This window comes from Bos javanicus, chromosome 25 (genome assembly GCF_032452875.1).
Source record: "Bos javanicus breed banteng chromosome 25, ARS-OSU_banteng_1.0, whole genome shotgun sequence".
Taxonomy (NCBI): Eukaryota; Metazoa; Chordata; class Mammalia; order Artiodactyla; family Bovidae; genus Bos; species Bos javanicus.
Window position 1 is genome coordinate 10,185,466 of NC_083892.1, and position 22,809 is coordinate 10,208,274.

Below are 22,809 nucleotides of genomic sequence, written 5' to 3' on the forward strand. Positions count from 1 at the left end.
AGTTTGATCCATGGGTTTAGAAGATCCACTGAAGAAGGGAATGGCTACCCACTCCTGTATTTTTGCCTGCAGAATCCCCATGGCAGATGAATGGATAAGAAAGCTATGGTACATATACACAATTACTCAGCCATTAAAAAGAATACATTTGAATCAGTTCTAATAGTTTGAATCAGTTGAATGAAACTGGAGCCTATTATACAGAGTGAAGTAAGTCAGAAAGAAAAACACCAATACAGTATACTAACGCATATATATGGAATTTAGAAAGATGGTAACGACAACCCTGTATGTGAGACAGCAAAAGAGACACAGATGTATAGAACAGTCTTTTGGACTCTATGGGAGAGGGGGGCAGATGATTTGGGAGAATGGCATTAAAACATGTATAATATCATATAAGAAACGAATTGCCAGTCCAGGTTTGATGCAGGATACAGGAGCTTGGGGCTGGTGCACTGGGATGACCCAGAGGGACGGTATGGGGAGGGAGGTGGGAGGGGGGCTCAGGATGGGGAACACGTGTACACCGTGGCGGATGCATGTTGATGTATGGCAAAACCAATACAATACTGTAAAGTAAAAAAAAATAAAATAAAAAAAAAAGAATCCCCATGGACAGAGGAGCCTGATGGGCTACCATCCATGGGGTCACAAAGAGTCAGACATGACTGAATGATTAACATACTGGTGGCTCAGTGGTAAAGAATCCGCCTGTAATGCAGGAGATAAAGGTTCAATCCCTGGGTCGGGAAGACCTCCTGGACAAAGAAACGGCAACCCACTCCAGCATTCTTGCCTGGGAAATCCCATGGACAGAGAAGCCTGGTGGGCTAAGATGGGGTCTCAAAGAATCAGACACAACTTAGCAGCTAAACAACAATGTTGATATGGTGGGCGGCAGCGGGTTGGGGGGGTTTCTTTCTTATTTCTGAGTCAATAAAATATTTTTCAGGTCTCAAGATCTGAGAGCCTTTGAAAAGCTCACACACCTGAAACCTGGATCTTGTGGGCCTAGTGAACAGCTGAACTTGGGAAAGGAGCTACAGGTTTCCCCCTCAACCCTCTACAGTCCTCTGCCCCTGGAGGCAGGACTCAGAACTTCCCCTCCACCCTTGGGGCCTCTCTATACCCCTTGCTGGCCCCACATCAGCAGGGTGTGGGGGTGGATCCCAGCCCTGCTCAGCAACCCCCATTCCCAGCAGAAGGGAACCCAAGGCGCATTGGAATGCTAATTCCAGCTCCCTGCCAGAGGCACCCTGTGTGGGGAGGGAACAATGCCTGTCTTTATCCCAGCCAGGCCCCGCAGCCTCCAGTCTCCACAGCCTCCGGTCTCCAGCCCCCGTGGGAACCTCCAAGCTCCCCGATTAATCGTCTTCTTGGCAGATGTCCCCAGACAGAAGGACAAGTCAGGAATGAGATAACATATCACAGGGATGAGCTGAAATGCCACTATCATCTCTCGAGGGTGACCTAGGACAGCAGCAAGATTATCCAGCCCCACCAGGACCCCCCAGCCAACTCCTGGCCCAGCCCCTTACCAGTTGTCTCGGCATTTAAAAGAAAGTCCCCAGAGTTCCATGAGCTCATCCACAGAGAGGCCTCGGAGCTCAGACACCAGCGTCAGGAACAGTTCTGTGGCCTGGAAATCAGAGGGGGCAGCGTGAGAGACTCGAACCCCAAAGGTCACCTCATCCATCCCCCTGTCTCCAGATATGCTTAGTCGCTCAGTTGTGTCCAACTCTTTGCAACACCATGGACTGTAGCCCCACAGGCTCCTCTGTCCACGCGACTCTCTGGGTGAGAATACTGGAGTGGTCGCCATTCCCTTCTCCAGGGGATCTTCCCAACACAGGGATCGAACCCATGTCTCCTGCATTGCAGGCAGATTCTTTATCAGCTGAGCCATCAACATGGCTCCAAAGAACATGGGAACTCCAGTATCTCCCACAGCTTCACAGACCCAAAGAGATGAGGCTACTCATATGGGTTTCTTTCCACTGAATCCTAAGCTCCCGGCACACAGGCTGGCCCATTTTTATTTTTTAGTTTAACAAGCTATTGGGCACCTACTATGTGCCAGGCATACATGGGCCAGGGACATGGGGGTAAAAAAGGAGAGATGGCGTGTATATTTGTGGACTTTATGCTCTAATAAAAGCCCAGTGACTGAGTGGGAAAGAATCCACCTGCAATGCAGGAGACTTGCAAGAGACGCGGTTTTGACCGCTGGGCCAAGAAGATCCCCTGGAGAAGAATATGACAACTCACTCCAGTATTTCTGCCTGGGAAATCCCATGGACAGAGATGCCTGACAGTCTACAGTCAACAGGGTCGCAAAGGAGTCAGACACAACTGAGCAACCAAACAACATGTTACGATGATTGTAATTATTGTAATGAGTCCTCCCATATTTCACAAAGTGTCTGATATTTCCAACTAAAGAAAACATGTGAACGTTTTTCAGAATTATGAACAGTGATGGCTAATCGGCAGGGGTTTGCAGCTTTCACCCCTGTCTACAGGTCTGACCAGCACAGTCACCAAGTCTCCAAACACTCGAGGAAATAAAGGACTCTATTCAGAGCCCACACCTCTCAGGAGTTTCAGGAGATAGTGGGTTTGGGATGCTGGCCCCACATCCTGCCTTCCCTCCCCCATGCCCCCTCAGTCTCAGATTTGTTGCCTCAGCCCAAACCCAAAGCCATAGAAAGAGTGATGAGGTTCCTGGCTTCCTGTTGGGTTTGGTCAAGAGTGAGTCCTCACCCCACCCAGCCGGGGGTCTACGGCTGCAGGGATGGGCTTGCATCGCTCAGGCCTCCTCTGCTCTCAGTGGCTGGGACTGAGTTCTGTGCACACAGCTTGACTTCAGCCGGACGCAAACAGGAAACAGGTTTCATGGGCCAACTCTCCCACCAGAGTGTCTGCCCCCAGGGTAGGCAGCATCCCGACTGGGTGACTTTTGCTGGCGGAGCTGGTGTGGGTGTGGTCACTTCAGTCGTGTCCGACTCTTTGTGACTCTATGGACTGTAGCCTGCCAGGCTTCTCTGTCCATGGGATTCTCCAGGCAAGAATGCTGGAGTGGGTTGCCATGCCCTCCTCAGCAACATCGATGCATAGCAGTAATAACAATAACAATGGTTGCTTTGCGTGGAGCCTCCACTGTGGGCCAGGCACTGTTCTAGGCACATTACAGGCACCACTTCATTTGACCTTGACCCTACAAGGGGCCATCACTCTCCTCACTTAACAGAGCACTTAAGTCAGGTGACAGCAGCCACAGGGCTACTAAGTGGCAGAGCTGAGACTTGAACCCACGCTCTTAACCAGCATCCTGTACTCAAGGCCCTGGAGAGGGGAGATAAAAAGCCCCGATTGACAGTTTCCATGGTATCAATACTCCCACTGTGGCCATTACCAGCAGCCGAGGTAACATCACTGAACGCGGACGTGCAGTCACCGTAGAGAAGCAAGCCATCGCGGCTTGTTTCTAACCCACAGTGGATGCCAGTGACCACCAGTGCAAAGATAAAAATGTAGTGAAATAACTAGCAGACGATGATACTGAGTACTCATTACCTTCGTTTTGAATATGACTCATTTTCACTGTAAAGGGGTATAACAATCTTTTGTTTAATTGGAGTATTGCTGCTTCCCTGGTGGCTCAGAGGGTAAAGAATCCACCTGCAACACAGGAGACCTGGGTTCAATCCCTGGGTTGGGAAGATTTCCCTAGAGGAGGGCATGGCAGTCCCCTCCAGGATTCTTGCCTGGAGAATCCCCATGGACAGAGGAGCCTGGCAGGCTACAGTTCATGGGGGTCGCAGTCAGACACAACTGAAGCGAGTGAGCTCCAACACCCGTCTAGGTCACCACAGAGGACCGATAAAGCTCCCTGTGCTATACAGCAGGTTCTCATTAGAGTATAACTTCATCTTTGGTGATGTCTGCTTAGCAACTAACCTGCAGGATGTCCAGAGGCTAACCATCAGCTCTGGCAAGTCAGTACAAGCCAGCCTGGCACACCACCATCCACGCTTGGCTGTACAGAGTCAGCGTTGAGTCAGTGTCTGTGAGGTGGGTGCTCTGAGTACCCCAGAATGGTGGTCAGGAGCTGTGCCCTCCTCAGGCGTCCTCCCTGGCAGCCTGGGGACACGGGGGGCACTGACCCGCCCACCTTCTCTCCCCATCCTCTCCTTCACTCCACCAGGCTCTTGGCCACCCCAGGCCTCTGCCCCTCACATCGAAATCCTGGGGGCCTCTCTGCAGAGGGTCAGGCTGGGGAATTTGCTCTCTATTGAGTCCCAAGCCCTGGTTTTGTTTCCAAACTGAAAAACCCATCTTGTCTCCTGCCCACCAACAATGGGGTGGGGCAGAGGCATTCCCAGCGGAAGCCCACGGGCCATCCCCCTGGTAACCGGTGGGCCCTCTCCCGGGGAGAGGGATGCGAAGCACGCTTGATGTGCACTCAGGCATCCCCAAGAAGCTATTTTCAGGAACAAAGTCCTCAGCAATTCACCCCAGCCCAGGGGACCTCCCTGGTGGGAACAATTTGCTTCCTTGTTAGCGCTATAAAGACAGGACAGCCGCCCCGCGCCCTCTGGGGCCACTGCTGCCAGGCTGCAGGAGGGGAGACAGGCCGACGACATGCCTGGCCCTGAGCTGCCTCTGCTGGGGAAATGCCCGGTCAGGGGGCCGGGGGTGAGGCTCTGGGGCCAGAGGGAAGGAGGCAGGTTGGAACACAGGAGGCAGAGCAGTGGTTCTCAGTGGGGGTGAGCGTGCTCCCCAGGGGACTCGGGTAACACGTGGAGACACTGGGTTATCGTGACAGGGATGGAGGCGATGCTGACACTGGTGGGTAGAGGTCAGGGAGGCAGCTAAACATCTGACAGTGCACGGGGCGCCCCAGGGGCTCAGGAGTGCCAGGGTGAGAGTCCCTGCCGAGGGGGCCAGGGTGCCTGGGCGAACAGCCAGTTCTGTCACCCTCTAGCCTCAGGCTTGGAGCACCACCTCGCGGGGCTGTGGGCCCTCTCCTTGGGGCTGCTCTCTGACTCTTCTCTGACCCCCACAGAGCCCCCCAGGTCAGGGGTTCCAGAGAGCAATGAGCTGGGGCCCTGGCTCCCGGCCCCCGAAACAGTGAAGAGCCAGCTGCAAGCGTGTCTCTGCTACATACACGCAAAATGTACAGTGTGTGTGTGTATCTGAGTCTTCAGCACATACATACATATAGTCTATATTTACTGACTACATGTTCAACATATTTTATACAAATTCAATACATTCCTCTTTTTGGCCACCATACAGCTTGTGGAATCTTAGGTCCCCAATCAGGGATGGAATTCAGGTCCTCAGCAGTGAAAGTGCAGAGTCTTAAGTGCTGGACTGCCAGGGAAGCCTCAATATATTCTTTGTGTGTGTTCGTTGTTGTTTAGTCACTAAGTCATGTCTGATTCTTTTGTGACCCCATGGACTATAGCCCACCAGATTCTTCTCTCCGTGGGATCATCCTGGCAAGAATACTGGAGTGGGTTGCCATTTCTTCCTCCAGATTGTGTATGTGGGTGGGGTGGGTATGTGTGTGGGGGGGTGTGTGTTGCCATCTCTTCCTCCAGATTGTGTGTGTGTGGGTGGGGTGGGTATGTGGCGGGGAGGGGGGGGTGTTGCGTTTTTTCCTCCAGATTGTGTATGTGGGGGTATGCGTGTACAGTGTGTGTGTCCTGAGAGATCTCTAGGACAGGCCAGGTCCAGAAGGTTTGTCTGGGGGCCCTAAAGGCCCATGTGCCCGCAGACAGGCCGATGAGAAGAAGGCCTCCTCCAGGCTCCTCTCCAGTCAGCACTAGGTCAAGGTTTACACACACCTGCTAGAGTTCTTCCTTTTGCTTTCACAGCCAGGCACAGCTGTGCAGTGCATAACCTGCCCAACAGTACCCAGCATCTCTAATATTGAATATTCTACCAAGTGGACCTGAAAGGATCTGGTAGGAAGAGGAGGGTGTCCCAGGGCCCCAGGCAGACCCTGGGCTGGGGCTGGAGAAGCCACTTACCTCAAAGCTTGTGGCCCGAGCCAGGCACAGCCTCCTCACTGATGCAGCCCCTGCGGCCACCGTGGCTTGGGATGGGGTCTCCTCCCACTCGTACAACAAGCTGCTCGGGGTTAAGTCTCCACTGTCTGAATCTGAGGTGAGACGTTCTTAGCAGGGATGACCGCATGGGGGGAAATGTCAGAGTGAGTGGAAGGACCCCTGGGAGCCACTCCCACACCCTGCCAAGGCTCCCTCCAGTATGTTTCTGGCAACAGGGGAGGGGAACACACACAAGAAAATCATGCCAGCATTCCTGCTGAAGCAAAAGACGGGAAACAGTCCATGCACCCATCAGTAAGGGATGGGCCCAATAAGGTGACCCCAAAACCCTCTGGGGATTGCCAGACGAAACATGGAAACTTCCTCCATGGAATGGAAGAGTATTCAGCAAGAAAAAGAAATGAAACTGTGACACATACTACAACATGATGAACCATGGGAAGATAGGTTCATCCCATAGGATAAACCTATGGGAAGTGAAAGAAGCCAGTTATGAAAGGTCACATACTATCTCATTCTACTTATACAAACTGTCCAGAATGGAAAAATCTAGCAGTAGAAAGTAGATTAGTGGTTGCCAGGAACTGGGGGAACAGGAGGTGATGGCCAATGGGTGCAAGGTTTCTTCTGGAGTGACAAAAATGTCATAAAGTTGATTCTGATGATGGATGGACAACTCTGACTCTAGAAGCCACTGAATTATTCACTTTAAATGCACGAACTACACAGTATGTGAATTACATCTCAATTACACCTGTTTAAAAAAAAAAAAAAAGATGAAAAGCTCATTCAACTCAATGGTCAACCAACAGGCAGGTCCTGAAACTAGATGCCCCAGTCATGGCCAGTGTCTGTGTTTGAGGGAGCCTCGGGGGGCAGGTCAGCCTAGGATCTCAGCCTGTGCTCCATGGAACCAAACGGAATGCTGGGAAGACCCAGGGCTTCAGTCCCCATCTGCTGGGTTCTCCCTGGGGTGGTGCAGGCAACAAGTTTGTTCTCTGAGACAAACATGATTATCCACCAGGGCTGTGGAAAAGACCCCACGGGTCCAAGTCCCAGCTCTGCCTCTCATTAGCTCTGTGACTTCAGACACGTCAGTTTTACTTCTTGGACACAGCTTCCTTCAGTGAAAAAATATAACTACAAACAACAGTAACTTCCTAATGGGGTCATGATGGGAATTAAATTAAATAATCCACATAAAGCACTCAGCACAGATACTGGCCCACAGTAAATCCTTCCAAACTGTCAGCAGTAAGAATTAACCACCCTTATTTCCTGATTCAGGGAGACAGCCATTTTTTTCACCGTGGAAAAATATATATATCTCTTTCCCTCAGATGCATGCTTTGCTTTGTTTCTTTCTGTACAAAAATCATAGAAGGGAACCATACTCCAGGGGATGCTCTATGTTGGCAGGAACTTTCCAAAAAATCAGGAAACCTGAGTCAGCTCGCTCCCAAAATGGTCAGGTCGAAGGGTCATCAGGTGTAAGGTAGATTCTCCCACTAAAGTTGGGAACCAGAAGATGCCATCTCCACTGAGAACGACCCAGAGAGGAAGCCAAGACCAAGCCTGAGAGCCATGTGCGCCGACAGAAACTTCCAGAAAGAGAGGCCGACCCTGACAATGGCCAACACTTTCAGAAGGTGTTCAAGGGTGTCCAGACAGGGACACAGCAGTGGAGCCTCTGCTTGCTGGAGCCCCTCTGGTCAGAGGAGACTGGGAGGCTCACCTAAGGGTCCAGGGGCTACCCCAGCCCACCCCTACCCCCATCACCTGTGACAGCTGGGTCCAGGGGTACCTCCTGCAGCAGAGAGAGCGAGGAAAAGGTCGACATTGGTGCAGTACTTGCCTCCCTGGAGAGGGGCCCCGCGGTGTCCAGCTGCGTGCAGGAGGCCTCCCGCAGCACGCCGGCCTGCAAACTCTGGACGCAGGTCAGACGGGAGGCCAGGCCAGACTGCTGGACCATGTGGGGAAGAGGCGGAGGCTCAGGCCATGGGAGTGAGGGAACCCCCAGGAACCCCCAAATTGGTAGCAACAGCCAAGGCTGGGGGAAGCCCACTGGGGACTACCTTGGAGCTTCAGGATCCCTCTCCCCATAGACAGAGGTGGGAGACCAAGGGAGGCAAGAAAGAGCAGTCAGAAGTCACCCCAAGGGGAGGAAGGATAAAGCCTCAATTGGAAAATGAAGAAAGCCGGCATCTGCAGTCCTGCAGCCGCTTCTAGATGCTGAGACTCTGTATTAGTCATGTTAATAGTGATCACCTCCTATCCTTATATAGATGCCTACTGTTTACACTGTGGTGTTGGAGAAGACTCTTGAGAGTCCCTTGGACTGCAAGGAGATCCAACCAGTCCATTCTAAAGGAAATCAGTCCTGACTGTTCATTGGAAGGACTGATGCTGAAGCTGAAACTCCAATACTTCGGCCACCTGATGCGAAGAGCTGACTCATTTGAAAAGACCCTGATGCTGGGAAAGATTTGAGGGCAGGAGGAGAAGGGGACAACAGAGGACGAGATGGTTGGGTGGCATCACCGACTCAGTGGACATGAGTTTGAGCAAGCTCTAGAGTTGGTAATGGACAGGGAGGCCTGGTGTGCTACAGTCCATGGGGTCGCAAAGAGTTGGACACGACTGAGCGACTGAACTGAACTGTTTACACAACACTTTCATCTGCAGGGAACCGTGGAGGAGAGAGAAGGAGAGTGGGGAAGAGAAGGAGACGGGGAGAGAGGAGACGGGAAGAGGAGGGACAGGGAAGTCGGCGGTGGGGGGAGGGGGGGGCGTTAGGCGGGGGGGGGGGGGGGGGGGAGAGGAGGATGAGAGATGAGCAAGTGGGGGAGGGAAAGGACAGAGCCTGGGAAGGAGAAGAGAACAGGGAGTGGGCCAAGAAGGAAGGACAGGGTTGGGGCGAGCCCCGCTCTCACCTCCTCCGCAGCGGGCAGGGCCTGCGAGCGCAGGGAGGCACGCACCCGGCGCAGGGAGCACTGCCCCAGGGCCTTGGTTTTGTGCAGCCTGCTTCCGAGTTGCTGGTACGTGGTGGGACACCTGCCCAGGATGTCCACCTGGGCGAGCGGGACCCAGTCAGCACCCTGCTCCCCGTCACTCCATCACCCACCCGCCTCTCGAGACTCAGAACTCACCTCCTCCACGGTGTGGGGGTCGTGGACACCTGGATGACTCTGCAGGAGGCTCAGCACCGCCCGCTTCACGTTCAGGGCCCAGCGTGGCTCAGCTCGGCGGCGGCACAGGCGGACCACGCGCCCCGCTTGCAGGACAAGGCGCAGGGGCTCCTGGCCCAGGACAGCGCTGCGCGGGGGTGGCCGTCAGGGGGCACCGGCCCATCTAAGGCCCCAGGGCACCTCTTCTCTGCTACGTAACCGTGCCCCTCCAGCGTGGGCCCCTCCCATAGGTCAGTCCCGTAGGAAGCACCCAGCTATCCCCACACCCCGCCCAAATGGCCTGGCTTCCTAACTCAGCTCAGCTCTCCAGCCAGGTCTCAGCGAAACCACACAAAAGACAGCCAAGTCTATGCTTGAAGCTACTCCCAGCCTTGTCACCACCTGAATAAAATGGGTGAACCCAGCTTGAAAAAAAGAAAAAGCTGAACTTCCCAGGGCGTCCTGCATTGCAAAACTTATTTTCCCAGCCCATTCATGTTATATAGGAAGGAACCTGAGCGTCCGAGCAGTAAGGTGACTTGTTCAGGGCCACAGCTGGGATCCGAACCCAGGCAGGATGGCTCTGGAGGTCACAGGTCTCAGACACCCTGAGCTGGAAGTTGTGGAGCCCTGCACCAAGGTCACAGGATAAAAATCTCTGGAACTGACCAAACCCCATAGCAACTGTTGCCATGAGCCTCCAGATCTAACCCTGACCCCCTATTAAGTAAAATACCCACCCTATTACCCACGCTATAGCATCCCAACCAATGACATAATGCCACCCTTCCAGGAGGAATTTTCTCTGTCTTGAGGCTCTAAAAAAGTGGCTGCTCGCCTGCAAAAGGGTTCGGCTCTCCCTTGAGCCAGCCTGCTGTTCTATCAGGGTCTCCCACTCTACCAAACTTTATTCTCCTCTCATTCTGCCTGGTGTCTGGAAATTTTTTTCCAACCCGCACACGGACCATGGCGGAAGTGACTTAGGCTCCAGCACTGTAGAAGGAGGAAACGAGGCCCAGAGAGGGAGAGCGACTGGAGAGGATCACGCAGCAAGTCTGGGAGGAGCTGGGTCCAGAATTCAGCCCAGTGCCCTTCCCGTCACCCCTCACCTGACACAGACCAGGAGCCTGTGTCTGGTATAGCCTGGTGAGGGAGAGGATAGAGTTGGGGGTGAGGGCTTGGGGAGTACTGCTCTTTGTGTGGGGAGCTTTGAAGAGGGAGGTGCCCCATGATGACGGGGAAACTGGCAAAGCCCCAAACCCCACCAGGCAGCCAGCAAGCAGAACCTTGGGGGACACAAGAGTCCCTACTGAACTTCCCGGGGGAGGTCACTGCCCCCTCTCCAGCTCCACGTGGAGTCTGCCCCCGCCCCCCTCCCCCACCCACCGTGGCAGCCCCCAGGGCCTCAGGCCTCAAGAGAAATGCTAATGGCTCCCAACCCTTCTGGAATAACTAGTGTCAGTCTGGTCTCTCCAGGAGCTGACAGCCCTGCGCACTGACTTAGCATTTCTGATGAGACTCCCCAGGGACAATAGCCCTGACTGGCCCCTCGAAGAGGACCCCCCTAAGCTTTTCAGTGGGGATCCGTTTGCCCCTGACAGCTCCCCCATCCCTGTATCCCTGCACAAAGGCATTATTATTTTTTTAACAAATGAATTTGCAATTAAAAAGGAAGAGGAATCTGCGGAGATGGGCTTGTCTTCAGACTGGCGGCTGGACTGAGCTTTGTGGCCCGGAAGCCACTTCAGGAGTCCCTGGGAAACATGCCAAGGGAGAATTCCAGGCTTGGCTGGGTCACCAAGGGGAGCTTGGCTTGGGGAGGGAGAAAGAAGCTATGGGTCTCCAGGGAAAACCCCCATCTCAGCAGGGAGGAGGAGGAGAAGGGCAGGCCTCAATGGTGCCCAGTGTCTTCCAGAATGTTCTTAAAGATGAAGCCCAGAGGGTGCTGGGCAGACATAAAATCTGGACATGCTGAGAGTGACATCCAGGAAAATATGGGGCGAGAGTTCCTTCCTCCAGATAAGGGAAGGCCATCTGAAGCTCTTTGGAGCCCCTCAAGGCTCCCACATCACAACAACCCCCAATGGTCCTCATCAATGGTCTGGGTGTTTACAAGGTCAAAACAAAGATGGAATCCTCTTTGAACTTCAATCCAAAATGGCCTTTTTCTGATGTAAGGGGGTTACCCTAACTGGATTCTTTCAATACAATCTGGTGCACCCAGTGGCCATTGGAAAAGGGAGCCCCATGGGGAGCAAGGCCCAGCATCTTACCTCAAACTCTCCGACTGCTTCAGAACTTCCACCTTGGACCCCAGGATGGATGTCAGCTGGAAGTGCTGGAGCTGAAGCAGGATGCACTGAGTTGGTGACCTCTCCTGGGATATTCCGGGACCACACCAGCGCCCCCTCCCCCAGCTAAAGTAGTTCTGGGCCTCCTCGTGATTCATGCTGGTGAGGGAGGGGTAGGCAGGGAGATCTGCCCATTGAGCAGAAGGTTCTAATGTGAGGTGGTAGACGTTGAATATCTCCAGGGTAAATAATTTAAACAGTCAGGCCCCTCTGCTCCGCACTCACTGTACAGAAAGCTCTCATTAGCTTCTTCCGCATTGCAGGTGGATTCTTTACCAGCTGAGCCACCAGGGAAGCCCAAGAATACTGGAGTGGGTAGCCTATCCCTTTCTTCAGGGAATCTTCCCAACCCAGGGCTCGAACCTGGGTGTCCTGCATTGCAGGCAGATTCTTTACCAGCTGAGCTACCAGGGAAGCCCCATTAGCTTCTCATTTTTCCCCAAAAGGCCCTGGAAGTTTGAGTGAGAGATTCATATGGCTACACAGTATAAACGAAAGTAAGCTAGGATTGCAAAGCAAACAAAAAGTGCTTTGTCATCATGAATAAAAGACTCGGATGTCCCCAGATCACCATGGTTTCACACATGTGTGTACTTATTGCTAAAGAAGATGGACTCTCTAAAGATGAAAAATAAAATCACCCGTAAAACCTGCATCCCGGGCTTCCCTGGTGGCTTAGCGCTAGAGAATCCGCCTGCCAATGCAGGAGATGTGGGTTTGATCCCTAGGTCAGGAAGATTCCATATGCTACGGAGCAACTAAGCCTGTGCACCACAACTATTGAGCCTGTGCTCTAGAGCCCGGGAGCAGCAACTACTGAAGCCCGAGCACCTCGAGCCCGTGCTTCGCAACAAGAGAAGCCACTGAAATGAGAAGCCTGCACACGGCAACTAGACCGTAGCCCTTTAGTTCCAACTAAAGAGAAGTCCAGGCAGCAACAAAGAACTAGAACAGCCAAAAACAAAACAATTTTTAAAAACCCTGCATCCCTAAGCTGACTGATTTCACTTTTATTTTTATTATTATTAGAGCAGTTTTAGGTTCATAGCAATACCGAGAGGAAGGTACAGAAATTTCCTATGTACCCCCTGACTTCTGCATTATCAACATCCCCCACCAGAGTGGGACATTAGTCACAACTGCTGACCCTATACTAATACATAACCATCACCCAAAGCCCCTAACAAAAATGAGGGTTCCTTGGTGTCGTACATTCTATGGGTTTAGACAAACGTATGATGACATGTGTCTGTCATTATAGTATCACATGGTTTCATTGCCCCGTGATTTCACGTTTTCAGAGTAACTAATCCTGGGCTTCCCTGGTGGTCCAGAGAGTGTGACTTCACCTTGCAATGCAGGGGACACCGGTTCAATCCCTGATCTGGGAAGATCACACGTGTCATGGAGCAACTAAGCCTGTGTGCCACAGCTACTGAGCCCAGAGCCCATGCTTAGACTCTGAGAGCAGCAACTACTGACGCCCACGTGCCTTAGAGCCCATGCTCTGAAATGAGAGAAGCCATGGCAATGAGAAACCCAAGCACCGCAGCTAGAGAGAGCCCACGCACGATGACAAAGACCCAGCATAGCCAATAAATAAACTATATACATGTCATTTAAGGGGTACAGCGCTTCTGCTTAGGATGATGAAAACATTCTAGGGGTGGAGGGTGGTGATGGTTACACAGCAGGAGTATACATATTGCTATTGAAACACTTGAAATGATAAATTTTATATTATGTATATTTTACCATGATCAAAAAAAAATCAAAATAAAAAATAAGAAGAAACCGGGCACAAAAGAGAACCGCCTGCATGATTCCATTAAAGAGAAGTTCAAAGACGAACAAAACTAATCCATGGTGCTAGCACTCAGGGGAGCCTTTGGGAGAAGGGACTGGAAGAGAGAAAGAGGGAGGTTATGGGAGTTTCTTGATCTGGAGGTGGCTACACAGGAGTGTTCAATCTGTAAAATTCATTGTCCTTAATACTTATGTTCACCCTTTTCCTACAAAAATATACTTAATGGATTGCCTCCTAAGTGGCTGTACATTTTCCATTTATGACACAATTTTTTTTTTGCCACACTGTGTGGCTTTTGGGATCTTAGTTCCCCGACAAGGGGTCAAACCTGTGCCCCCCTGCAGTGGAAGCATGGTGTCCTAGATACTGGACTGCCAGGGAATTCACTGTGCCACGAGTCTCTGAAACGAGCCCCTTCTTTCTACCCTTGTCAACGTTCAACAGTATCCATTTTTTTTTAATGCTAAAAACAAATCAAACAAACAAAATTGCAGCAGTACACAATTTGCCTTGTGAAGACTGTGGAAAAAACAACCTCTACAGTTTTGATGGACTTTAAAGGACAGCAAAGTGGCAATTCTGACCGAAACCAATATTTGGATAGTTTAAGACGTCAGAGGCAGCTCAGAGCCACCTCACAAAAGACTCCATCCTGTGGTCTACATGAAAACATAACAAAGCAGTTTTGAGAAACTTTCATCAGCAAACACTCCAGTCAGTTCAAAAACCCTTACAAATGGGACATGAGACTTCAGTGGAAACTAGGCAGCCATTTATGCAGAGTGGGAAGGTTTGTCCAGGAAACACACGAGCATCATCAGAAAGAGACCAGAGAATAGTCAGGCATTTCCGCTTGCAGGAACATGAGAAAGCTTCAGGAAAATCTTGATGAAAAAGATTTTCATCACTACAGCCACTAAGAGAATCTAGCTCATAATTCCACTTTGACCTAACCCAGTACCACCACTGTCTACGAAGGCAGACCTCGTTCTACAGTGCTCCACTTAATTGCGCTTCCCAGATACTGCCTTTTTTTTTTTTTTTAACAAATTGAATGTTTGTGGCAACCCTGCATTGAGCAAGTCTTTCAGTTTTTCCAGGAGCATTCGTTCATTTCACATCTGTGTTACATTTTAGTGGTGTTAACAATATTTCAAACTTTTTCATTATATTTGTTAGCATGGTCTATGATCAGTGATCTTTAATCTTACTACTACAACTCCCTGAATGCTCAGATGATAACTAGCTGTCTTCAGCAATAAAGTATTTTTTAATTATGTACTTTTTATAGACATCATGCTATTGCACACAATAAACTACAATTTAGTCCAAACGTAACTTTGATATACACTGGGAAACCATAAAATTAGTGTGACTCACTTTATTTCAATATTTGTTTTATTTCAGTGACCTGGAATCATACCTATAATCTCTCTGTGGTGTGCCTGTACAGAGATGCCCAGGGCAGGCCTGGAGTCCCCAGCTGGGCTGTCCATCATAGTCTGCTCCTTTGCTTACAAAGCCTTGATTTGGTTTGATTTTGCTCACCCCTGGGACCTACAATTTCCCAATTGTGACCCTCCGTTTATGGTTTTTCCAGTAGTCATGTATGGATGTGAGAGTTGGACCATAAAGAAAGCTGAATGCCAAAGAATTGATGCTTTTGAACTGTGGTGTTGGAGAAGACTCTTGAGAGTCCCTTGGACTGCAAGGAGATCAAGCCAGGCAATCCTAAAGGAAATTAGTCCTGAATATTCAGTGGAAGGACTAATGCTGAAGCTGAAGCTCCAATACTTTGGGCACCTGATGCAAAGAACTGACTCATTAGAAACGACCCTGATGCTGAGAAAGATTGAAGGCAGGAGGAGAAGGAGACAACAGAGGATGAGATGGTTGGCTGGCATCACCGACTCAGTGGACATGAGTTTGAGCAAACTCCAGGAGATGGTGAAGGACAGGGAAGTCTGGTGTGCTACAGTCCATGGGTCGCAAAGAGTTGGACACAACTTAGCAACTGAACCAAACTGAACTGATTCTCCCAAGGACATAGCTTGATCCCATCCTGTGGCTATACCTGCTCCAAGGAATACCCTTCACTCCTTCTTTAATCTCCACTCCTCCCAACACTGGATCTACCCTGGCACCCTCTACAACCAAAATGGTGCCACATTCCCATGTTACTCTAGAGCCCTCGCTTGAATTTGATTTCAGGCGCTGTGGCTTCCCTGTGGCCCTCCCCCATGTCAACATGACCCCCTGGTTACTCAGTGATACTCACCTGTAAGGCCATCTGACAAGGACCAAGCACATCAAGGGTGACCAAGCCTTGCAGACCAAGGCCACTCCCCTCCACCTGGGCCCCCTGCAGGCTGGTGCTGGTGTTAGTGGAAAAGTGATAGACGTATCTGGTGCCCACGGGGAGGTGAGGATCAGCTGACCCTGGAGGGCAGAGAGAGGGCACACGGTGTCACCTTGACAATCTGACACCTTCTGAGACTCAGCTCCACCTGGACTACTTAGGCATCCTAACTGTCACCTTCCCCTCCCATCTGGCTGGTGAGCTGCCTGCTCCCAGCTCAGGGGAAGGCTGCAGACCCCAAGAGAGTGAAGAAGAAAATGAAGATAATCACAAGGAGTGCTTAATGAATGTTACCCAGTGTTTCGCGTGCGAGGCCTTCTTCCAAGGGCTTTATACACTCAAGTTTCTCAGCCTCCGTGGTATCAATATTTTGATACCATATAATTCTGTTGTGGGGGCTGTTCTGTGCATTATAGGATGCTCAACAGCATCTCCAGACGCCAGTGGCACGCCCCAGTTGGGACAAGCGAAAATGTCTCCAGACTTTGCAAAATGTCCCTGGTAGAAACAGTCATCCTGGTTGAAAACCACTGATCTATTTTACATTAGCTTTTGGAAGCCTCATAACAACTTTGAAGTGGGTACTCTTATTTTCTCCATCTTACAGAATTGGAAACCAAGGCTCAGAGAGGTTAACTAACTTACCCAAGGTTGCAGAGCTGGAATCCAAACCTTGACTGACTGATGATTCCTCATCTACTGCCTTGGTGAATATCAGCAGGGACAGCGGGGTGGGTTGGACAGAGTTCCCTGATCTTTTCAGAACACAGAGCTGCAGAACTGGCTAGTCTGGAGGTATTGGAGATAGTGGGGATGTGGGGGAGGTACTCTGGGGTAGATCGGATCTCAAGAGCAGAGTCTGTGATTCCCGAACCTTCTATTTAGACCACAGACCAATTGCAAAACACCATTAAAGCGTTAATTATGACAGCTCATCCTTCTCCTGGGCTTTGAAATTGAATGAACACATTCATGTTCATTTCTTTGTGCTCAAAATATAACCACATCTCACATTCCAAAAATGCTTCCTTCTAAGCTATTTGCCCCCAGTTTCTCTCATCTACTCCACCCCATGATGCAAATAGAATCACTTGGCTGAAGATTTTACTCCACCTGGAGACTGCAGAGTATGAGGGAAAGCCCCAGGGCTTTAGGCCTGGGATGGTTTAAGGACATTTTAACCTGAGTGTGTGATTTGTTTCTCTAAATGCTGATGACTGGGTGGCCTTTGCAGAACTAGTCTTGCTCTTCCTCACTGGTCTCCCTGGGAATGTGGCTGAGGCCCTCAGGGGTTGTCCCTAATTAGACCTGGCCATGATCAGCTTCGCCTCCCCAAACCCACACCCCTCCCGCCACCCCGCTCGTCTTGAGTTCACCAGAAGTGTGATAAGGTGTCCAGAGAAACTCACCTGTGCAGGAAGTCATGCAGGAGGCCGCCTGCCCCACCAGCGAGTCTGGCATTTCTGAAATCACAAATCAGATGGAACCAGGGCAAGGCCAGGAGGAGACATGTGACAGCTCCCTCCCATAGGCCACTGACCTGCTCTGGAAAGAGGACGTTAAAGGGGCCAGGGGGACAAAAAGAGATTAATTCCCGCTCTCCTCTCTCGCACGCAGCTGGGAGTAGCCTCCATGCACCCTCCAGCCGCCCCACTCTTCCCCATCTTGGATACTAATACCACGGTCCTCCCACTGCTCGAGCTGGCAACCTGGAAGCTGTGCTTCCCCTTCTCTCTTATCATCACCCCAAGCCCCATGTGTCGGCAAGTGCTGCCAATTCCATCAGGTCTCCAGCCCCCCTCCCTCCGTCAGCTCATCCCTCCTTCCCTCCATCCACCTCTCTGTGGACCCCTCCCTCCCTCCAGCCATCTGTCTGTCTCTCCCTCCCTCTATCCACCCATCCATCCCTCCTTTCATTCATCTATCCGTTGGTCCCTCTCTGTCCATCTTTCTATCCATCTATCCATCCCTCTCTCCCTTACTCCATCCTTCTCTCTCTCCATTCATGTCTCGATCCCCACAGCCATTGCTCCAGGCAAAGCCTCATCTTCTCTCACCTCGACCACTGCAGTAGCCTTCCAACTATTCCGTGTCCACAGTTCATTCCCAACAGTTACAGTCATGTTTTAAAGCCCTTAATCTAATCGCATCACTCCCTGCGTAAGAGCTCCTAAGTCTCTCCCCAACCACCCCAACCCACATGCATTCATGATAAAATCCTTCCCAAGCCAGCCGGCCTCTGTCTGCCCCTTTGGCCATATCTCACCCCACTCGACTTCCAGCCATGTTGCTCCTTCTCCAGCTCAAGGCCTTTACACACACTGTTCCCTCTGGTCTCAGCACTCTTCCTCCAGTTCTCACGTCCTATGCTCCTTCAGACCCCAGTGTGAGCATGTCTCCCTGTCCAGAGTAAACCCCCCTAGTCAGTCCCTATCTTAACATCCTATTCTCTTCACAATGCTTATAAAAATGTTAATGATTTCACTATCTTGGTCATCTTCATCAAAATTGCATCCCCGAGTGCCTGGTTCCCAGTCGATACTGGAATGAATGAATGAATGAATACATGTAGCATATAGCATTTATCATGTGCCAAGCGCTGTTCCAAACAAATTATATATTCAGCGCCTTCAATCCTGACAGTTCCCTGTCGTGAGTGCGATTATTACTCCCATTTCACGGAGGCCCAGAGACTGAGACATAGTTAGGAGAGAAGCCAGGGTTTGGACCCAGGCATCCTGAGTCCACAGCCTTAACCACTACATTGTCACAAAGGAATAAGTGAGTGAATAAAGGAATGGATGAACCAACAAAGGCAAGCCCGAAAGACTGTGGCAGTGAAGGATGGTATCTGGCTCAGCTCCCTGGTCGATCTCATAATACCTCATTCACCCACCATCTAAGCTGCAGGACAATGAGGGTATGAGCAGAACAGCCAGGGACCTCCTCAGGCTGCCAAGGATGCTCTGCTGGGGACCCTCAGACCTCTTCCCTGGCCCGTCTTCTCTCCACCCGCACATCCCAACCCTCACCTGAAGACTCCCCATTTCCACCTACTCCTCATTGTCCTTCCTTCCAGCCACATGCCTGGCATTTCCTGGACATCATCCATATCCTTTCAGAACAGCCTTAGCCAGGGGTCCATCTGCAGCCATTTTCATAGAATGACTTTCCAGTAAGAGCATTTCTATTCTCAAAACCACCCCACTGTGCCTCAACTGGTAATCATGACATGTGCCAGCCTGTTTTTAATCCCTTAAGAAAAATATAGTTTCCCAAAATGGGGGCAAAGTATATTTTATGCCATTTCATTTAAACCTTTGCAATAATAGAAAACAGTAGGGTATTTGGCAGAGTTTTTGCTTCCCCTGAATGTTTTGGCTCATCCAACAAAATACTCTTTGCATTAAAGTAGAATATCAATGGATAAAATCACATTTCAAAGATATTTAACTCAATCAATTTCCCTGCCAACTTGCCTTCAGCTCTTTGATCACTTGAACCCTGGGCTCCAAATTAAACATGTTCGTGCATAACCATTAAACTCCCAGTTGTGCACAGATCCAGCATTCAGCTTCTTTGTTCCACCGATAACCTCTGCATCAGCTTTTTCTGCCCAGCTACGCCAAGAGCAGTGATGCCTGCAAGCCTGGGTCTACCACGAGCTCCCAGGAAGAAGGGGTGTTCGGAGAGCATTCTGCTTGAACCAAGTCTGTTTCCCTTCCATTTTTCAAGCACTTACAAAGACATATCTAAAGCTTTAAAAAAAAGTTTCTGAAGAACAAAGACCATTCAATTATCCTACTAAACGTATCAACCAAGAAGGGGGAAATGTCGAAAACTGGGGAGTGATAAATCTTTTCATCACTTCTAGGGACAGACTGGAAATGGACTGAAATTGATGTCATCTCTACCACTCAGGAATGAAATCGAGCCTCATTTCAGCTTTCTCAGAGGTCAGGTCTGATTCCCATTCATTTATTTACCCAGTCAGCACAGACTCACTAGGCACCAACTGTGTGAGAGGCAAACAAGGGAAAATACAGTGAGCAAAACAGTTGTGACGGGACCTGCACTGTCCGGGAAGTATCTGCCAGCCACATGTGGCTAGTGGACATCTGAAATGTAGCTGGTGCTATGAAGAAGCCTTTCATTTTATGTAATTTTAATAAAATTTAAAACCTATGCTCAAGTCAGTTATCGGAAAACTTTTTAATTAAATTTTTTTAATGTTTTAATTGGAAGATTATTGCTTTCCAACTTTGTGTTGGCTTTTGCCATACTCCAGTGTGAATCAGCCGTGGGTATACACATGCCCCCTCTCTCTTGAACCTCCCTCCCACTCCCCGTGGAAAACTTTAAAAGATGTTTGAAACGACTCAGTATGTGAAAGAATTGGGGGTGGGGATTTGAGCTAATTTTTATTAAATGATGGAATCGTCATTCTCCACAAAGCACATTATATAAAACGAAGTGATATAGTACTATGATGGAGAAGGCAATGGCACCCCACTCCAGTACTTTTGCCTGGAAAATCCCATGGACTGAGGAGCCTGGTAGGCTGCAGTCCATGGGGTCGCTAGAGTCGGACACGACTGAGCGACTTCACTTTCACTTTTCACTTTCATGCACTGGAGGAGGAAATGGCAACCCACTCCAGTGTTCTTGCCTAGAGAATCCCAGGGACGGGGAAGCCTGGTGGGCTGCCATCTATGGGGTTGCACAGAGTCGGACACAACTGAAGCGACTTAGCAGCAGCAGCAGCATAGTACTATGATATAAGCCTAGTGTTTTCAAGAATTCCTTGCATGTTTAGCCCCACTCTTGCCTTATCACATTCTACAGAATACACCATAAATACTCTTGCTTCATGCCCAAATTTACCTTGTTTGTTAAAATCTGAGGATCCATGCCTTGACTTTAACCCCTACTTCTGTCTTACCCAGAATGGTTGAGATAACTGTTTCATATCTCCCATCTTTACTGTCTCAAATAAGTACTTCTCCACTCAATACTAAAACCTCATCATGCCCCACTCCCAAAGTCAAAAGCATAATGACTTCATTCATCTCTTTCAACTCAACATTTTAAGATACCTAATAAGAGATCAAGCATTTGCAATGAATATTTAGCATTCAAATGTTCTAAGTATAAAGGACACACTGGATTTTGAAGAACAGAAAATAAACTCATTAATAATTTCTATATTGATTACATTTTCTAATGATATTTTGGGTCAAGTACAATAACTGGCCACCTGATGTGAAGAGCTGACTTATTGGAAAAGACCCTGATGCTGGGAATGATTGAAGGCAAAAGGAGAAAGGGTCAGCAGAGGATGAGATGATTGGATGGCATCACTGACTCAATGGACATGAATTTGAGCAAATTCCGGGAGACGAGAAGGACAGGGAAGCCTGGTGTGCTGCAGTCCATGGGGTGAAAAAGAGTCAGACATGACAGCGACTGAACAACAATTACAATATACTTTTACATTAATTTCAGGGCTTCCCTGGTGATCCTAGTGGTTAGGAATCCACCTGCCAATGCAAGGGAGACAGGTTGGATCCCTGGTCCATGAAGATTCCGCATGTTGTGGGACAACTAAACCCACGCATCACAACTACTGAGCCAGTGCTCTTCAACAAGAGATGCCTCTGCTAGGAGAATGGACGCTTACATGTGTATGGCTGAGTCCCTTTGCTGTTTACCTGAAACGACTTCCACAACATGGCTAATCAGCTAAACCCAGTACAAAATTAAAAGTTGTTTTTTTTTTTAAAAAAGCCCCCACTCACAACTAGAAAAAGCCCATGCGCAGCAATGAATATCAGGGCAACCAAAATAAAATTTTAAAAATGCTTTAAAATTTTACCTTCTAACACTTTTTAAATGTGGCTACTTGAACATTTAAAATTACATATTGGCTTGCACTGTATTTTTAGTGCATAGCGCTCTTATACCTTCCTGCAATAAACAGACAACAAATTAAAGTTCATCTCACATTGTTACCGTGCAGACTGCTAAGCATCCTCGCACACAGGCTTGGGGAGCCTAGAAGTCAGAGTTTCCTCACTTAGGATTTTAAATCTGGACTCTGGATTCCAGAGGATGTTGGTGGAAGATGGGAGTGAGAGAGAGATGAGGGACCCACTTGTAATCTCTCCTTCCTTCTCCCCCCATGAAAGGTAAAACCAAGAATGTGCAGAAGGACCGGTAAACAGGCATCTGGCTATAAAAACACCATCCCAAGTGGATCTGGGCTGCCGCCCCTTCGCCCCAACAGAATAGGGTTGAGCAGCTTTACTTACTCCCTGCAGTCGCTGGCACCAGCACCCAGAACAGGACCAGACCAAGGAAGCCCAGGAGCGCTGGCATTGCCGCTGGCCCAAGGCAGCCCCACGCCACCAGCCTTTCTCTGCAGGGCAACTCCAAACAGTCCAGAAAGGAGCCTTCTCTCCCAAAGGAGAGGGTTCAGCTTCAATCCACTCTCCCAGCAAGCAGGGGATGGGAAGGGGAGGAGGGGGCTTCCAGGGCAAAGACCCAGCCAATCAGAAGCCTCTAAAAAAGTTCTTAGCCCCAGGAGGGAGGGAGGAAGGGGGTGCTTCTGATCAGTGAGGGGGAAAAAAATCCCTTTTCTGTCTAGGAAAAAAAGAAAAAGATTTGCCTCTTCAAGTCTTGTAAATAGAGCTCTCAGGGCAGAAGGCAGTGTAGCATGGTTGGCCCTTTTTTGTGTGTGGTCTAATGGCTAGAACATAACATTTATCATTTTAGCCATTTGAAAGTGGTAATTTGGTGGCATTGAGTGCATTCGTGACATTATGCAACCATCACCACCATATTGAGTTCTGAGGTCTGATTTGGGGTTTGTTATTCCCAGTACTTAGTTAGGGTGGGCAAAGTAAACAGAAGGGCCAGCCTAGCCTCAGAAATGGCTCTCCGCAGCTGAGGGGTCTTATTTCCATGCTTCAGGCCCAAGGCCTCCCTTCTGCACACATGAGGACCACCAGCAGAGAAGCAGGGCAAGTCTTCTGGGAAGCCT

The 22,809-nt window shown here is 49.8% G+C and overlaps 1 protein-coding gene across 1 annotated transcript in view; it reads right to left on the reverse strand.

The window, feature by feature from the left end:
- The window catches only part of LOC133237990 (uncharacterized), a 171,290-nt gene extending 149,013 nt beyond the window's left edge, over positions 1 to 22,277 (reverse strand). Inside the window, exons 1-9 of the mRNA XM_061400517.1 lie at positions 22,079 to 22,277; positions 17,177 to 17,230; positions 15,687 to 15,847; positions 11,524 to 11,594; positions 9,233 to 9,398; positions 9,017 to 9,154; positions 7,854 to 8,043; positions 6,045 to 6,175; positions 1,542 to 1,642 (exon numbers count right to left, since the gene is read on the reverse strand). Coding sequence (XP_061256501.1) covers positions 1,542 to 1,642; positions 6,045 to 6,175; positions 7,854 to 8,043; positions 9,017 to 9,154; positions 9,233 to 9,398; positions 11,524 to 11,594; positions 15,687 to 15,847; positions 17,177 to 17,230; positions 22,079 to 22,145 — 1,079 coding nt within the window. The 5' untranslated portion in view covers positions 22,146 to 22,277. The remainder of the gene's footprint in view (positions 1 to 1,541; positions 1,643 to 6,044; positions 6,176 to 7,853; positions 8,044 to 9,016; positions 9,155 to 9,232; positions 9,399 to 11,523; positions 11,595 to 15,686; positions 15,848 to 17,176; positions 17,231 to 22,078) is intronic.
- Between the last annotated feature and the right edge of the window lie 532 nt (positions 22,278 to 22,809).